At 42.6% G+C, this 18,458-nt stretch overlaps 2 protein-coding genes across 2 annotated transcripts; both read right to left on the minus strand.

Annotated features, from left to right (window-relative positions):
- Nucleotides 1-4,623: 4,623 nt before the first annotated feature.
- LOC145877166 (uncharacterized) lies at nucleotides 4,624-9,890 on the minus strand. Its single transcript, XM_082972457.1, has 2 exons — nucleotides 9,585-9,890; nucleotides 4,624-9,199 (listed from the first exon to the last, which is right to left on the minus strand). The coding sequence occupies exons 1-2, from the start codon at nucleotides 9,661-9,663 to the stop codon at nucleotides 6,219-6,221; spliced, it is 3,060 nt and encodes a 1,019-aa protein (XP_082828583.1). The 5' UTR covers nucleotides 9,664-9,890; the 3' UTR covers nucleotides 4,624-6,218.
- Nucleotides 9,891-15,373: 5,483 nt separating this feature from the next.
- Nucleotides 15,374-17,744, minus strand: LOC145877172 (NLR family CARD domain-containing protein 3-like). Its single transcript, XM_082972463.1, has 2 exons — nucleotides 17,522-17,744; nucleotides 15,374-17,151 (listed from the first exon to the last, which is right to left on the minus strand). The coding sequence occupies exons 1-2, from the start codon at nucleotides 17,730-17,732 to the stop codon at nucleotides 15,377-15,379; spliced, it is 1,986 nt and encodes a 661-aa protein (XP_082828589.1). The 5' UTR covers nucleotides 17,733-17,744; the 3' UTR covers nucleotides 15,374-15,376.
- Nucleotides 17,745-18,458: the final 714 nt, after the last annotated feature.

Below are 18,458 nucleotides of genomic sequence, written 5' to 3' on the forward strand. Positions count from 1 at the left end.
TTGATAGAACTAAAAATGCATGCATTGTCTAACATAATGTCCTAGGAGTGTCATCTGATGGAGATTGTAAAAGGTTAGTGCATCATTTTAGCTGGTTTTATGGTTTTGGTGACCCTGTCTTTGACTTGACAAAACATTACACACAACTCTTGTAAATGTACTGTCCTAACATACTCTAAATTTATGCTTTCGCCGTAAAACCTTTTTGAAATCGTAAAACGTGGTTAGATTAAGGAGATGTTTATCTTTCAAATGGTGTAACATAGTTGTATTTTTGAAAAATTTGAATTTTGACATTTATTTGGATTCAAATTTGCCGCTCTTGAAATGCACCTGCTGTTGATGGAGTGCACCACGGGTGGCACGCTAGCGTCCCACCTAGCCCCAAGAGGCAACAAATTCTTATTTACAATGATGGCCCAGGGGCGAAAATCTGATATCAACTTTGGAGGGGACAATTACATTACATTTTCTCAAGAGCAATTCCTGAGGGGACACCAAAAGTAGTGCTGTAACACATAGCCTACGTTTAATATGGTAAATGTATATTGAGGAACCAAAGAAATAAGGTGTTTGCCGTACTCCTAACTACCGGTACCCAAAACTACACAACTAATCACAACAGCAATACCATTGCCTTTAACACATCTTAGTTCAGTCACCAGTTTAAGTTGAGAGTGGGGGTATCCATGGCATTTTCCAATTATGTTCCTATTTTACAAGTAAAAAAAATTGAGAACCTTTCATAATGTTGCCAAACAAAGACTCAACAAACTTACCTGAGACTCCCTGTCTCTGCCAGTCTGTCCCTGCATATCTGTCCCCAACTCTGCTGTCTGTGTGCCATCTGTTGCCTGCTCTGCCTAATGACATCATTGTGAAACATTTCCATTAGAATTTCATTTCTTTCTTATGAACATTTTATCAACTAGTCTTTGAGATATTAGGCTACGAGGGTTCTTACTTTGCGTTTTGGTGTACTGAAAAATACTCTGATGTCCGTCTTTTTTCTGCCATTTTTCTGCCATTTTTCTACCTGGTTGGCTACACACACACAGTATGTAGGTTATTTACAGTAGGAGATGGGCTTCTATCATCTTATCTTCTATCATTCTATATGGGCTTCGATCTAAAAGGTAGCTAGCAAATGTGAAACGGATTGCAGTGACAAGAGTTGACAGCTGTATGAGTTCACCATTTACACAACATATGCTGCAACCTTTTGTAATTTTAATCGTTTGTTTCATATTGGCTGGCTTCTAACAATAGCTGAATTTGCAAAGCTAGCGAGCACCAATTCAGTGGTGTTTGCTATAATCTTTGCTACCCAGGTTAAATAAAGGTGAAATAAAATATATTAATAAAAGTTCCCTTGCGACAATTTAGCTTTTGCAACGAGACCATTAAATATATTTAAAACAATGGTAGAAGAGAGTGAAGTTCTGTTCAGTTTATCGCTAACCTTATCACAGGGACTTTGAAGCACTAACTTACATGCATGCTGATCTTGGAATAAATTGACGATAGCAAAGATTCCATCTTTGACGACGCCACATACATGGAATAGGTACTAGCTAGCTTAATAGTTAATATTTGCGCGCTAGCTCTGCATATTCAGCTAGTGTGTGTGCGCGATTGACTGGATTAACCTCACGTCAGTTACGTGTATTGAGTGCCTTTCAGACAGTAGATACGACCTCTACGTTACCTCGCAAGCTAAGGAACTGGCAGTGGATCAAACCATTGTGAGGCAAAGGGTGGGGGGGGTCGCAATCTTTTGAAACTTAAAAACAAGCTATTAAGTGTCTATAATCAGCACAATTGCTTTCATTGCATATTATTAATATTATTTAAATTACATAGTTATGTTTCAGTGATATATTGGGGGGGACAAATCATATTTTTCCCAGGATGGGGGGGTTGTGTCCCCCCCGTCCCCCCCGGCATTTCCGCCCCTGTGATGGCCTACCGGGGAACAGTGGGTAACCTGCCTTGTTCAGGGGCAGAACAACCGAATTTTACCTTGTCAGCTTGGAGATTCGATGCAGCAACATTTCAGTTACTAGCCCAATACTCTAACAACTAGGCTACCTGCCACCCCCATTAAAAGTGTGTGGTTGTTAACAAGTGTTAAAAAAAACTGTACATATAGGCATACAACTACAATTAAAACATATATATTAATAAAGACACTGTATATTCATAACGCTAGCAAAACTTATTTTAGATTGTTGTTGCAAAGGCTTCTGTTAATTTCACCCAAAAATGTGGGTCTTTTCTCATGAAGTCAAAATAAAATCTGCTACAATACTTTTTGTAAATATTTGCAGGTATTGAGTGTGAGATTTTGTTGCCTGAGATGTCTGTCTGTTTAGTGCTGCATGCTTGATATTGCTGACCCCTTATTGGGAGGTGGCTTACTAGTTTGTATATTGTACTGATTCATATGGATACCTGTCCATACATTGTCTGTAAAAGTGTATAAAAACAGAAAAGCATATAACTGTAGCTATGTGGTCTTTACTTGAGTGTGTTTCAGCAGGGTGAGGTCAGAGAGATGCTTCCAAGTCACTGTTTTTCTGAACTCATAAAATCCTTTACACAATCTGATGGGATGGATGTTCAACCCCATTAAAATGACCATAAGGTCAATATAGAACCTTTAAGTTAAGACCTCACAGATCTGTTCATGGCAAAGCAGTTCAATGAATGATACTAATTGATTCTGTGACAGTATTCATAAAGAGTAGGACAGCTGATCTAGGATCAGTTAAGTATTTTAGATCATAATGTATTAGATTACATGGAGTGGGGGACCTGATCCTAGATCATAATGAATCAGATTACATGGAGAGGGGGAACCTGATCCTAGATCATAATGAATCAGATTACATGGAGAGGGGGGACCTGATCCTAGATCATAATGAATCAGATTACATGGAGAGGGGGGACCTGATCCTAGATCATAATGAATCAGATTACATGGAAAGGAGGACCTGATCCTAGATCATAATGAATCAGATTACATGGAGAGGGGGGACCTGATCCTAGATCATAATGAATCAGATTACATGGAGAGGGGGAACCTGATCCTAGATTATAATGAATCAGATTACACGGAGAGGGGGGACCTGATCCTATATCATAATGAATCAGATTACATGGAGAGGGGGGACCTGATCCTAGATCATAATGAATCAGATTACATGGAGAGGGGGACCTGATCCTAGATCATAATGAATCAGATTACATGGAGAGGAGGGACCTGATCCTAGATCATAATGAATCAGATTACATGGAGAGGGGGACCTGATCCTAGATCATAATGAATCAGATTACATGGAGAGGAGGGGACCTGATCCTAGATCATAATGAATCAGATTACATGGAGAGGAGGGACCTGATCCTAGATCATAATGAATCAGATTACATGGAGAGGGGGGACCTGATCCTATATCATAATGAATCAGATTACATGGAGAGGAGGGACCTGATCCTAGATCATAATGAATCAGATTACATGGAGAGGGGGGTTATGAGAGAACTCCCACATCATAGCTTATCTTTATTCAACCTGCCATCTACCCACCTGGGGACTGAGGGTTATGAGAGAACCCCCACATCACTAGCTTCTCTTTATTCAACCTGCCATCTACCCACCTGGGGACTGAGGGTTATGAGAGAACCCCCCCACATCACTAGCTTCTCTTTATTCAACCTGCCATCTACCCACCTGGGGACTGAGGGTTATGAGAGAACCCCCCCACATCACTAGCTTCTCTATATACAACCTGCCATCTACCCACCTGGGGACTGAGGGTTATGAGAGAACCCCCACATCACTAGCTTCTCTTTATTCAACCTGCCATCTACCCACCTGGGGACTGAGGGTTATGAGAGAACCCCCACATCACTAGCTTCTCTTTATTCAACCTGCCATCTACCCACCTGGGGACTGAGGGTTATGAGAGAACCCCCACATCACTAGCTTCTCTTTATTCAACCTGCCATCTACCCACCTGGGGACTGAGGGTTATGAGAGAACCCCCACATCACTAGCTTCTCTTTATTCAACCTGCCATCTACCCACCTGGGGACTGAGGGTTATGAGAGAACCCCCACATCACTAGCTTCTCTTTATTCAACCTGCCATCTACCCACCTGGGGACTGAGGGTTATGAGAGAACCCCCACATCACTAGCTTCTCTTTATTCAACCTGCCATCTACCCAACTGGGGACTGAGGGTTATGAGAGAACCCCCACATCACTAGCTTGCAGGTTCTGCAGCCTTGTAAAGATAAGGAGGGGACGACTAGGAAGCAGGTTGGCATTTATTGTCATGAATCTTGCCCTGGAGGCAGTTCAGCAAAATATTCACTAGCTTGCACAGGCACAAAGTAATATAATCCGATTTTAATCCTAACCTCAACCACACTGCTAATCCTTCCCTTAAATTAAGACCATAAAACAACATTTTCCACAGCCAATTCTGACTTTGCAGCTGACATATCTAGAGGAAATCGCACAGTTCTGCCTCCAGGTCAAGATTCATGACAAACGTCAACATGAGACAGGGAGAAGCAATGTAAAAATCAATAACAAAACTGTTTCCACTATTAACATGCTTTTTCTTGTTTCAAGTATGTTTTATTATGAAAAGTACAATATATCCATGTATACTTGTTCAACTATGGAGCGTATGTCCACATATAATTGTACAATTAGTTTTTCCAACATAAAAGACAAGAAATGATCACATTGGTATTTTAACAGTGTTATTGTAAGAGTTTAAATGTTTAAACAGAGGATACATCTAAAACAGGATAAAACAAGTGCGGTATGTTGTGAGAATGTTACTTTAACGTCGACTCATAACGTCACACTATAACTTCATGGGAGTCTTGTGGAAAGACTAACGGTGTTATTGTAAGAGGTCATGGGTCAAGGTCCTCACAATTATAGGAAGATGCGCATGTGTGTGTGTGAGAGTGTGTCCTGTGTGTGTATGTGTCCTGTTTGTGTGTGTGTGTGTGTGTGTGTGTGTGTGTCCAGTGTGTGTGAGTCCAGTGTGTGTCCAGTGTGTGTGAGTCCAGTGTGTGTGTGTGTGTGTCCAGTGTGTGTGTGTGTGTGTGTGAGTCCAGTGTGTGTGTGTTTGTTTGTCTAGTGTGTGTGTGTGTGTGTGTGTGTGTGTGTTTGTCCAGTGTGTGTGTGTGTGTGTGTGTGTGTGTGTGTGTGTGTGTTTGTCCAGTGTGTGTGTGTGTGTGTGTGTGTGTGTGTGTGTGTGTGTTTGTTTTTGTCCAGTGTGTGTGTGTTTGTCCAGTGTGTGTGTGTGTGTGTGTTTGTCCAGTGTGTTTGTCCAGTGTGTGTGTGTTTGTCCAGTGTGTGTGTGTGTGTGTTTGTCCAGTGTGTGTGTGTGTGTGTTTGTCCAGTGTGTGTGTGTGTGTGTGTGTTTGTCCAGTGTTTGTGTGTGTGTGTCCAGTGTGTGTGTGTGTGTGTCCAGTGTGTGTGTGTGTGTGTGTCCAGTGTGTGTGTGTGTGTGTGTCCAGTGTGTGTGAGTCCAGGGTGTGTGAGTCCAGTGTGTGTGTGTTTGTCCAGTGTGTGTGTGTGTTTGTCCAGTGTGTGTGTGTGTTTGTCCAGTGTGTGTGTGTGTGTATGTGTGTTTGTCCAGTGTGTGTGTGTGTGTGTGTGTGTCCAGTGTGTGTGTGTGTGTGTGTCCAGTGTGTGTGTGTGTGTGTCCAGTGTGCGTGTGTGTGTATTTTTGTTTGACCAGTGTGTGTGTGTGTGTGTGTGTCCAGTGTGTGTGTGTCCAGTGTGTGTGTGTGTGTGTGCCCAGTGTGTGTGTGTGTGTGTGTGTCCAGTGTGTGTGTGTGTGTGTGTGTGTGTGTGTCCAGTGTGTGTGTGTGTGTGTGTATGTGTGTGAGTGTGTGTGTGTTTTCGTTTGTCCAGTGTGTGTGTGTGTGTGTGTGTGTAAGTGTGTGTGTGTGTCCAGTGTGTGTGTGTGTGTGTGTGTATGTTTTTGTCCAGTGTGTGTGTGTGTGTGTGTGTGTGTGTTATTGTGTGTCCGGTGTGTGTGTTGAGTGTGTGTGTCCATTTTGTGTCCAGTTTGTGTGTGTTCAGTGTGTGTTCAGTGTGTGTTCAGTGTGTGTGTGTGTGTGTGTGTGTGTGTGTGTGTGTGTGTGTGTCCAGTTATTATTTCAGGGACACTGAAGAGCCATCATCATAAACCCCAAACCCAGACACAGAGACCACCGGACGCTGAGGCACCACAACCCCAAAGATGAAACCCTGGATAGAGGGGCTCAGTGAATGTGGAGGTGAATGTGATCAGGTGGGTCAGTGTGTCAGAGGAGGCTCTATAGAAGGACAGAGTGCCGTCTGACCAGTCCAGATACACTCCTACTCTGTGGGGGCTGGAGGAGGGGACGTCTATGGTAGTGGAGTTATTATTATACCAGCTGGAGGAGGGGACGTCTATGGTAGTGGAGTTATTATTATACCAGCTGGAGGAGGGGACGTCTATGGTAGTGGAGTTATTATTATACCAGCTGGAGGAGGGGACGTCTATGGTAGTGGAGTTATTATTATACCAGCTGGAGGAGGGGACGTCTATGGTAGTGGAGTTATTATTATACCAGCTGGAGGAGGGGACGTCTATGGTAGTGGAGTTATTATTATACCAGCTGGAGGAGGGGACGTCTATGGTAGTGGAGTTATTATTATGCCAGCTGGAGGAGGGGACGTCTATGGTAGTGGAGTTATTATTATACCAGCTGGAGGAGGGGACGTCTATGGTAGTGGAGTTATTATTATACCAGCTGGAGGAGGGGACGTCTATGGTAGTGGAGTTATTATTATACCAGCTGGAGGAGGGGACGTCTATGGTAGTGGAGTTATTATTATACCAGCTGGAGGAGGGGACGTCTATGATAGTGGAGTTATTATTATACCAGCTGGAGGAGGGGACGTCTATGGTAGTGGAGTTATTATTATACCAGCTGGAGGAGGGGACGTCTATGGTAGTGGAGTTATTATTATACCAGCTGGAGGAGGGGACGTCTATGGTAGTGGAGTTATTATTATACCAGCTGGAGGAGGGGACGTCTATGGTAGTGGAGTTATTATTATACCAGCTGGAGGAGGGGACGTCTATGGTAGTGGAGTTATTATTATACCAGCTGGAGGAGGGGACGTCTATGGTAGTGGAGTTATTATTATACCAGCTGGAGGAGGGGACGTCTATGGTAGTGGAGTTATTATTATACCAGCTGGAGGAGGGGACGTCTATGGTAGTGGAGTTATTATTATACCAGCTGGAGGAGGGGACGTCTATGGTAGTGGAGTTATTATTATACCAGCTGGAGGAGGGGACGTCTATGGTAGTGGAGTTATTATTATACCAGCTGGAGGAGGGGACGTCTATGGTAGTGGAGTTATTATTATACCAGCTGGAGGAGGGGACGTCTATGGTAGTGGAGTTATTATTATACCAGCTGGAGGAGGGGACGTCTATGGTAGTGGAGTTATTATTATACCAGCTGGAGGAGGGGACGTCTATGGTAGTGGAGTTATTATTATACCAGCTGGAGGAGGGGACGTCTATGGTAGTGGAGTTATTATTATACCAGCTGGAGGAGGGGACGTCTATGGTAGTGGAGTTATTATTATACCAGCTGGAGGAGGGGACGTCTATGGTAGTGGAGTTATTATTATACCAGCTGGAGGAGGGGACGTCTATGGTAGTGGGATTATTATTATACCAGCTGGAGGAGGGGACGTCTATGGTAGTGGGATTATTATTATACCAGCTGGAGGAGGGGACGTCTATGGTAGTGGAGTTATTATTATACCAGCTGGAGGAGGGGACGTCTATGGTAGTGGAGTTATTATTATACCAGCTGGAGGAGGGGACGTCTATGGTAGTGGAGTTATTATTATGCCAGCTGGAGGAGGGGACGTCTATGGTAGTGGAGTTATTATTATACCAGCTGGAGGAGGGGACGTCTATGGTAGTGGAGTTATTATTATACCAGCTGGAGGAGGGGACGTCTATGGTAGTGGAGTTATTATTATACCAGCTGGAGGAGGGGACGTCTATGGTAGTGGAGTTATTATTATACCAGCTGGAGGAGGGGACGTCTATGGTAGTGGAGTTATTATTATACCAGCTGGAGGAGGGGACGTCTATGGTAGTGGAGTTATTATTATACCAGCTGGAGGAGGGGACGTCTATGGTAGTGGAGTTATTATTATACCAGCTGGAGGAGGGGACGTCTATGGTAGTGGAGTTATTATTATACCAGCTGGAGGAGGGGACGTCTATGGTAGTGGAGTTATTATTATACCAGCTGGAGGAGGGGACGTCTATGGTAGTGGAGTTATTATTATACCAGCTGGAGGAGGGGACGTCTATGGTAGTGGAGTTATTATTATACCAGCTGGAGGAGGGGACGTCTATGGTAGTGGAGTTATTATTATACCAGCTGGAGGAGGGGACGTCTATGGTAGTGGAGTTATTATTATACCAGCTGGAGGAGGGGACGTCTATGGTAGTGGAGTTATTATTATACCAGCTGGAGGAGGGGACGTCTATGGTAGTGGAGTTATTATTATACCAGCTGGAGGAGGGGACGTCTATGGTAGTGGAGTTATTATTATACCAGCTGGAGGAGGGGACGTCTATGGTAGTGGAGTTATTATTATACCAGCTGGAGGAGGGGACGTCTATGGTAGTGGAGTTATTATTATACCAGCTGGAGGAGGGGACGTCTATGGTAGTGGAGTTATTATTATGCCAGCTGGAGGAGGGGACGTCTATGGTAGTGGAGTTATTATTATACCAGCTGGAGGAGGGGACGTCTATGGTAGTGGAGTTATTATTATGCCAGGCAGAGTAACTGTAGTCAGAGCAGAACAGACTCCAGGACTTGTCATTACATCCAAGACAACAGTCATCACCCCTTCCTCTCCTGCTGATTCCTTTATATGTCACTCCTATAACAGCCCCCCCACTCCACTCTACCTCCCAGTAACAGCACCCAGTCAGACCCTCTCTACACAACACCTGTCTACAGCCCTCAAATCTCTCTGGGTGATCAGGATACGGCTGCTCCTCTCTCCTACATGTCACCTTTCTGTTCTCCTCAGACAGAGAGAGGAATCTGTTTACTGTGTTTAGGTCCAGTGTGAGATCACAGACATCTGATGGATGAAACCAGACACAATATTAGAAATCATCATCATTCACATTAGAATGTTAACTCACTTTTCACTAATTCATTTAATGTAGATGTTTCTAGGTATCGAAAGGAGAAGTTAAGGTAACTTGAGACTTGTTGAATGATCATATGTTATACTGTATGGTAATATAATACACACTTATTCACAATAATTACACACACACACACACACACACACACACACACTGTCATATCAACTCTTTGTAAACGTTGGTGTCCCTGATTTGTGCTTCTGTAGAACTACAGATGATATTTAATATGACCAAGTCAGTAATGATGGTGGTCTTTGACTTAACTTGAATTAAGACTTATTCTTAGTCATATTCTTCACAGCAGTCAACACTCACATTTTCTAAGTCCAGGTTTCATTCTGTTCTCTCCACCATGTTCCACACTGTAGCGGTAAGCAGAAAAACAGACAGTCATTGAGGGATACACCTGAACTCACACACACACACACACACACACACACACACACACACACACACACACACACACACACACACACACACACACACACACACACACACACACACACACACACACACACACACACACACACACACACACACACACACTGGACATATATACACACTGGACACCTGGACACAAACACACTGGACACACACACACACTCACACTGGACAAAAACACACACACACACAAACAGGACACAAACACCTTTTTCCCTCCCGTTAACCAGGTCAACTCCCATTGGCCACAACTTAACAAGCGACCTTATTGGTCAAAACTTAAACTTCAAAGTAAAACAAACTATTCACTTATACGTTAAATAAATATTTCTTCAAAAAGCATAATGCATTAACAACATTACAGTTTAGGAGCAATTCAATCATCTTTTAAATATAATACCAATTAATTATAACAAATAAACTCAATACTTGGTTCAAACAAGGGTATTACAGAAACATACAGTCAATAATACAGTAGAAAAATAAGTCTATATACAATGTGAGCAAATGAAGTGAAATAAGGGAGGTAAAGGCAAAAAAAGGCCATGGTTGCAAAGTAAATACAATATAGCAAGTAAAACACTGGAATGGAAGATATGCAGTGGAAGAAAGTGCAAAGTAGAAATAATGGGGAGCAAAGGAGCTAAATAAATAAATACAGTAGGGGAAGAAGTAGTTGGGCTAAATTATAGATGGGCTATGTACAGGTGCAGTAATCTGTGAGCTGCTCTGACAGCTGGTGCTTAAAGCTAGTGAGGGAGATAAGTGTTTCCAGTTTTAGTGATTTTTGTAGTTCGTTCCAGTCATTGGCAGCAGAGAACTGGAAGAAGAGGTGGCCGAAGGAGGAATTTGCTTTGGGGGTGACCAGGGAGATATACCTGCTGGAGCGCGTGCTACAGGTGGGTGCTGCTATGGTGACCAGTGAGCGGAGATGAGGGGGGACTTTCTTTACCTAGCAGGGTCTTGTAGATGACCTGGAGCCAGTGGGTTTGGCAACGAGTGTGAAGCGAGGGCCAGACAACGAGAGCGTACAGGTCGCAGTGGTGGGTAGTACAGTGGGGGGAAAAAGTATTTGATCCCCTGCTGATTTTCTACCTTTGCCCACTTACAAAGACATGATCAGTCTATAATTTTAATGGTAGGTTTATTTGAACAGTGAGAGACAAAATAACAGCAAAAAAAATCAAGAAAAAAGCATGTCAAAAATGTTGTATATTGATTTGCATTTTAATGAGGGAAATAAGTATTTGACCCCTCTGCAAAACATGACTTAGTACTTGGTGGCAAAACCCTTGTTGGCAATCAGTTGTCAGACGTTTCTTGTAGTTGGCCACCAGGTTTGCACACATCTCAGGAGGGATTTTGTCCCACTCCTCTTTGCAGATCTTCTCCAAGTCATTAAGGTTTCGAGGCTGACGTTTGGCAACTCGAACCTTTCAGCTCCCTCCACAGATTTTCTATGGGATTAAGGACTGGAGACTGGCTAGGCCACTCCAGGACCTTAATGTGCTTCTTCTTGAGCCACTCCTTTGTTGCCTTGGCCGTGTGTTTTGGGTCATTGTCATGCTGTAATACCCATCCACGACCCATTTTCAATGCCCTGGCTGAGGGAAGGAGGTTCTCACCCAAGATTTGACGGTACATGGCCCCGTCCTTCGTCCCTTTGATGCAGTGAAGTTGTCCTGTCCCCTTAGCAGAAAAACACCCCCAAAGCATAATGTTTCCACCTCCATGTTTGACGGTGGAGATGGTGTTCTTGGGGTCATAGGCAGCAATCCTCCTCCTCCAAACACGGCGAGTTGACTTGATGTCAAAGAGCTCCATTTTGGTCTCATCTGACCACAACATTTTCACCAGTTGTCCTCTGAATCATTCAGATGTTCATTGGCAAACTTCAGACGGGCATGTATATGTGCTTTCTTGAGCAGGAGGACCTTGCGGGCGCTGTAGGATTTCAGTCCTTCACGGCATAGTGTGTTACCAATTGTTTTCTTGGTGACTGTGGTCCCAGCTGCCTTGAGATCATTGACAAGATCCTCCCGTGGAGTTCTGGGCTGATTCCTCACCGTTCTCAAAGTCATTGCAACTCCACGAGGTGAGATCTTGCATGGAGCCCCAGGCCGAGGGATATTGACAGTTCTTTTGTGTTTCTTCCATTTGCGAATAATCGCACCATATGTTGTCACCTTCTTACCAAGCTGCTTGGCGATGGTCGTGTAGCCCATTCCAGCCTTGTGTAGGTCTACAATCTTGTCCCTGACATCCTTGGAGAGCTCTTTGGTCTTGGCCATGGTGGAGAGTTTGGAATCTGATTGATTGATTGCTTCTGTGGACGGGTGTCTTTTTTTACAGGTAACAAGCTGCGGTTAAGAGCACTCCCTTTACTTAAGAGTGTGCTCCTAATCTCAGCTCGTTACCTGTATAATAGACACCTGGGAGCCAGAAATCTTTCTGATTGAGAGGGGGTCAAATACTTATTTCCCTCATTAAAATGCAAATCAATTTATAACATTTCTGACATGAGTTTTTCTGGATCTTTTTGTTGTTATTATGTCTCTCACTGTTCAAATAAACCATTAAAATTATAGACTGATCCTTTCTTTGTCAGTGGACAAACGTACAAAATCAGCAGGGGATCAAATACTTTTTTCCCCCACTGTATATGGGGCTTTGGTGACAAAACGGATGGCACTGTGATAGACTGCATCCAATTTATTGAGTAGGGTATTGGAGGCTATTTTGTAAATGACATCGCCGAAGTCGAGGATCGGTAGGATGGTCAGTTTTACAAGGGTATGTTTGGCAGCATGAGTGAAGGATGCTATGTTGCGAAATAGGAAGCCAATTCTAGATTTAACTTTGGATTGGAGATGCTTATAGTGAGTCTGGAAGGAGAGTTTACAGTCTAACCAGACACCTAGGTATTTGTAGTTGTCCACGTATTCTAAGTCAGAACCGTCCAGAGTAGTGATGCTGGACAGGCGGGCAGGTGCAGGCAGCGATCGGTTGAAGAGCATGCATTTAGTTTTACTTGTAGTTAAGAGCAGTTGGAGGCCACGGAAGGAGAGTTGTATGGCATTGAAGCTCGTCTGGAGGTTAGTTAACACAGTGTCCAAAGAAGGGCCAGAAGTATACAGAATAACACCAATAACAAAGGGGGTCTGATCTTTGTGCCTCTGTAACTTTCTCATTTATCATTATTCACGATTCATTCATGATTATTCATAATCATGGTAGCATCCACATGAATGTAGAAGTGTTCAGAAACATCTTCTATTCTTACTGACAATACAAGTGAAGTGACTCCAAAATGACAGGACATTATTCACCATTCAGTTTCTATTAGGAAAAACATCATCCAAAACACAACCAAGACAAACTGAAAAATGAATTCAACAAGTTTGTAGAATCACAAGCTTGATGTAATCACTGCAGGCATGGAACATGGGACCAAATACTAAACTTCTGACTACTTTAATACAATATAAGGGAATTTGTCCAAATAATTAACCTCTATGGGCTAGGTGGGACGCTAGCGTGCCACCCGTGGTGCACTCCATCAACAGCAGGTGCATTTCAAGAGCGGCAAATTTGAATCCAAATAAATGTCAAAATTCAAATTTTTCAAACATACAACTATTTTACACCCTTTGAAAGATAACCATCTCCTTAATCTAACCACGTTTTACGATTTCAAAAAGGTTTTACGGCGAAAGCATAAATTTAGAGTATGTTAGGACAGTACATTTACAAGAGTTGTGTGTAATGTTTTGTCAAGTCAAAGACAGGGTCACCAAAACCATAAAACCAGCTAAAATGATGCACTAACCTTTTACAATCTCCATCAGATGACACTCCTAGGACATTATGTTAGACAATGCATGCATTTTTAGTTCTATCAAGTTCATATTTATATCCAAAAACAGCGTTTTACTATGGCATTGATGTTGAGGAAATCGTTTCCCTCCAATAACCGGCAGTCAAGTCAGCGTCACAAATTAAATAATTAAAATTAGAAAACATTGGTAAAATATTATATTGTCATTTAAAGAATTATAGATTTACATCTCTTGAACGCAATCAACTTGCCAGATTTAAAAATAACCTTACTGGGAAATCACACTTTGCAATAATCTGAGCACTGCGCCCAGAAAAATACGCGTTGCGATACAGACTAGACGTCATGTTGGGGAGATCTAAAATCGAAAATACTATGTAAATAATCCATTACCTTTGATTCTCTTCATCAGATGTCACTTCCAGGTATCACAGGTCCATAACGAATGTAGTTTTGTTCAAAAAAGCTCATCATTTATGTCCAAAAATCTCCGTCTTGTTAGCACATGATCTAAGCCAGCCGGACTTCTCGTCATGAACGAGGGGAAAAAATATATTTCCGTTCGTTCAAACATGTCAAACGTTGTATAGCATAAATCATTAGGGCCTTTTTTAACCAGAACATTAATAATATTCAAGGTGGACGAATGCATACTCTTTTATAACGTATTGGAACGAGGGTACCCAACATGAACTCGCGCGCCAGGTGTCTAATGGGACATCATCGTTCCATGGCTCTTGTTCGGTCAGATCTCCCTCCAGAAGACTCAAAACACTTTGTAAAGGCTGGTGACATCTAGTGGAAGCAATAGGAAGTGCCAAAATATTCCTCAGCCCCTGTGTTTTTCAATGGGATAGGTTTAAAGTCAATACAACACATCAGGTATCCACTTCCTGTCAGAAAATGTCTCAGGGTTTTGCCTGCCAAATGAGTTCTGTTATACTCACAGACACCATTCAAACAGTTTTAGAAACTTTAGAGTGTTTTCTATCCATATATAATAAGTATATGCATATTCTAGTTACTGGGTAGGATTAGTAACCAGATTAAATCGGGTAAAAAAAAATTATCCAGACGTGCAAATGCTGCCCCCTAGCCCTAACAGGTTTAAGACTTCTTCAAATGGGAGAACTACGTACAGAAAGTGCTTTAATTTCTAAACGGTAAAACAGATATGTATGAAAATACCCTCAAATAAAAGGTGACATTCTGTAAGGTCACCTAATATGAAACAACTCAAATCCAAAATGCTGGATCATAGCACCACATTTAAAACTGTAAGCTTCACTGTCCAAACACATATGGTGTGTACTATGTGTGCCTGGTAAACACATGTGGATCTGGTGAACAGTTATCACTTGTTGACCAACTACAGGAATACTGACCTCAGAGTCTCCAGTCTGCAGTGGGGATTCCCCAGTCCAGCAGAGAGCAGCTTCACTCCTGAATCCTTCAGGTCATTGTTTCTCAGGTCCAGCTCTCTCAGGTGTGAGGGGTTTGAACTGAGAACTGAGACCAGAGAAGCACAGCCTCCCTCTGTGACTCCACAGCCTGACAGCCTGCAAAGAGATCATCATGACTTCAAACACACTGTTAATTTAACACCAGTAGTGTAGAAGGACAATGGAAGATGCATTTGGTTTATTCTCCCACACAACATATAGATTCATCTTCCGTCTCCTAGAATTGTATGGTCATATTGTAATACTAGATTGAATATCTGATTCAATATGTTATTCAATATAATATTATATACATATTATAATACATCTTTTTCTCTAAACTGAATATTTCTTCCTGATGATTAGTTAAATGTCATTTTATTTACTCACAGAGCAGCTCTGGAGGCTTTGACCACTGGCAGCAGCCTCAGAAGACCTTTCTCTGATCTGGAGTATTTCTTCAGGTCAAACACATCCAGCTCCTTTTCTGAAGTCAGCAACACAAAGACCAGAGCTGACCACTGTGCAGGTGACAGGTTGGGTTTTGAGAGACTTCCTGAGCTCAGGTAGCTTTGGATCTCCTGCACTAGAGAATGGTCATTCAGTTCATTCAGACAGTGGAACAGATTGATGCTCCTCTCTGGAGAGGGATTCTCCCTGATCTTCTCCTTGATGTACTTGACTGTTTCTTCATAGCTCTGTGAGCTGCTTCTTGTCTTTGTCAGCAGACCTTGTAAGTGCTTCTGATTGGACTCCAGTGAGAGACCCAGAAGGAAGCGGAGGAACAGGTCCAGGTTTCCTGTCTCACTTTGTAAGGCTTTATCCACAGCACTCTTGTAGAAAGTAACTTCAGGCTCGTCTTTTGTTTTCGGTTTGTCCAATAGATTGTCATTGTTGTTGATGAATGAGAGGAACACATATACAGCAGCCAGAAACTCCTGAATGCTCAGATGAACAAAGCAGTACACCTTGTCCTGGTACAGCACACATTCCTCTTTAAAGAGCTGTGTGCACAATCCTGAGTACACTGAGGCTTCACTGACATCAATGCCAGCCTCCTTCAGGTCTCCTTCATAGAAAATCAGATTGCCATTCACAAGCTGTTGAAAAGCCAGTTTTCCCAGTGACAGAATGCTCTCGTTATTCCAGTGTGGATCTGTCTCTTCTTCCCCAAGATACTTTTCAATCTTCTGTTTGGTATGAAACACCACAAGGTGTGTGTACATCTCAGTCAGAGTCTTGGGCATCTCTTCTCTCTTATGTTTCAGCATGTGTTCGAGGACTGTTGCAGAAATCCAACAGAAGACTGGAATGTGGCACATGATGTGGAGGCTCCTTGATGTCTTTATGTGTGAGATGATTCTGCTGGCCAGGTCCTCATCCCTGAATCTCTTCCTGAAGTACTCCTCCTTCTGTGGGTCATTGAACCCTCGTACCTCTGTCACCTGGTCAACACACTCTGAAGGGATCCTATTGGCTGCTGCAGGTCGGGTAGTTATCCAGAGGAGAGCAGAGGGAAGCAGGTTTCCCTTGATGAGATTTGTCAGCAGAACATCCACTGAGGTTGACTTTGTGACGTCCCAACAGATCTTGTTATTCTGGAAGTCTAGGGGCAGTCGACACTCATCCAGGCCATCAAAGATGAACAGAACTTTGTACTTGTCAAAGTTGGAGATTCTTGATTGTTTGGTTTCCATTGAGAAGTGATTAAGAAGTTCAATGAAAGTACGTTTGTCCTCTTTCATCAAATTCAGCTCCCGAAAAGGGAATGAAAATACAAATTGGACATCCTGATTTGCTTTTCCTTCAGCCCAGTCCAGAATGAACTTCTGCACAGAGACTGTTTTTCCAATGCCAGCGACACCCTTTGTCAGCACAGTTCTGATAAGTTTGTCTTGTCCAGTTAAGGGTTTGAAGATGTCGTTACATTTGATTGCAGTCTCTGGTCTTGCTTGTTTCCTGGTTGTTGTCTCAATCTGTCTCAGCTCATGTTCATTATTGACCTCTCCTGTTCCTCCCTCTGTGATGTAGAGCTCTGTGTAGATCTTATTGAGAAGTGTTGGGTTTCCTTGTTTAGCGATCCCCTCATATACACATTGAAACTTCTTCTTTAGATTAGATTTGAGTTCATGTTGGCAAATCACAGCAAGCTCATCTGAATCTAGAAATAACACAGAGGATATGATTTAATGCCTACAGTATTGTAGGACTGTTATAAAGTTTAAATTATAATCATTTATTCTCTTAACTGAGTGTATAAATGTGTAAATGTTTTCATAATGCATTACAGACTGGTGTGACTGATTAAATTATTATTGGTATTATTGATGGTATTATTAATGTTGTCTCTCTCTGTCTCTCTCTCTAAATTAATCAACACAACACATCCCTTCTGCTACGTGATGAGGTCACAAGGTGTTGTGTTAAGGCTGCTACAATATCATTGAGTTACACAGCTACTTTTGCTGGACTTTAGCCACAGCTTTTAAATGTTATAAAACATCATTCAACATGTGGCAGACAGATCTTACATTTCTCCAGTGTGTCAGCAAGCTCCTTCTGGTTCATTTTCCTCAGGACGTGCAGTGTGATCTTCAGAGCCCCCTCTCTGGCACTGCTCTCCTGCTTCTCATCTTCAGCATCCACCACTTCCTCATCCTGCTTCTGACTCTCAAAGCCTTCTGGGAGTTCTGGACTAAGAATCCTCTTGAACATCTTCAGCTCATTCTTCACAAATGTCATAATTTTCTCTTCAAGCAACTGAAATAAATCAAGTAAATAAGTTAATCAAGAGAAGAAATGCTTTCTCATTAACACATTAATGAATGATTGACAGATCAACTTTACTTGAGGTAAACAAAAACAAATGTACATAACAGGATCACATACACTGAATATGGAGGCCAGGTCTGTTTGATGACTCTGGGAAGACTGACCACTGAGAATCTCTGACTCTGATCTCTCCTGTTGGTTTCTGTGGACAAAACATGAGATTACAGTACACACACACACACACACACACACACACACACACACACACACACACACACACACACACACACACACACACACACACACACACACACACACACACACACACACACACACACACACACACACAGGGAGGGAATATTGTGTTTGTTTAATTAATATTGTTTTAGGACTATGAAAATGGACAAAAGTATTAGCCTATGGATTATGAAAACAACAAAAAGAAATGTGAAAATGGGAGAGGAGAAATGACTAGAGACAGTGTTGTTTAACTCACTGACCATGACCCATGAGTTCTTCTTACCTTTGTTCAGTAGAAAAGTCTCCCTCTCTAAACACTATAGGATGACCCATAGACCAGTCACTCTTCATGGACACACAGCTGGGAACAGGGGAGGCTGGTCTCTCCTGCTTGATTGGACTTCAACACAACAGAGACAAACATTACATCTCTCATCTACTCTGATCTCAGATGGG

Source organism: Salmo salar, unplaced genomic scaffold (genome assembly GCF_965601325.2).
Source record: "Salmo salar unplaced genomic scaffold, fSalSal1 ptg000691l, whole genome shotgun sequence".
Classification (NCBI taxonomy): Eukaryota; Metazoa; Chordata; class Actinopteri; order Salmoniformes; family Salmonidae; genus Salmo; species Salmo salar.

Bases quoted from the DNA above. Each gene is read 5' to 3' on its own strand.
- LOC145877172 (XM_082972463.1), bottom strand. From the start codon at position 17,732: ATGACATTTGTGAAGAATGAGCTGAAGATGTTCAAGAGGATTCTTAGT. The intron at 17,152-17,521 runs GTAAGATCTGTC...TGTTATTTCTAG, and splicing joins TGCTGACACACTGGAGAAAT to ATTCAGATGAGCTTGCTGTG.
- LOC145877166 (XM_082972457.1), bottom strand. From the start codon at position 9,663: ATGACTGTCTGTTTTTCTGCTTACCGCTACAGTGTGGAACATGGTGGA. The intron at 9,200-9,584 runs GTGAGTGTTGAC...TTCATCCATCAG, and splicing joins GAAACCTGGACTTAGAAAAT to ATGTCTGTGATCTCACACTG.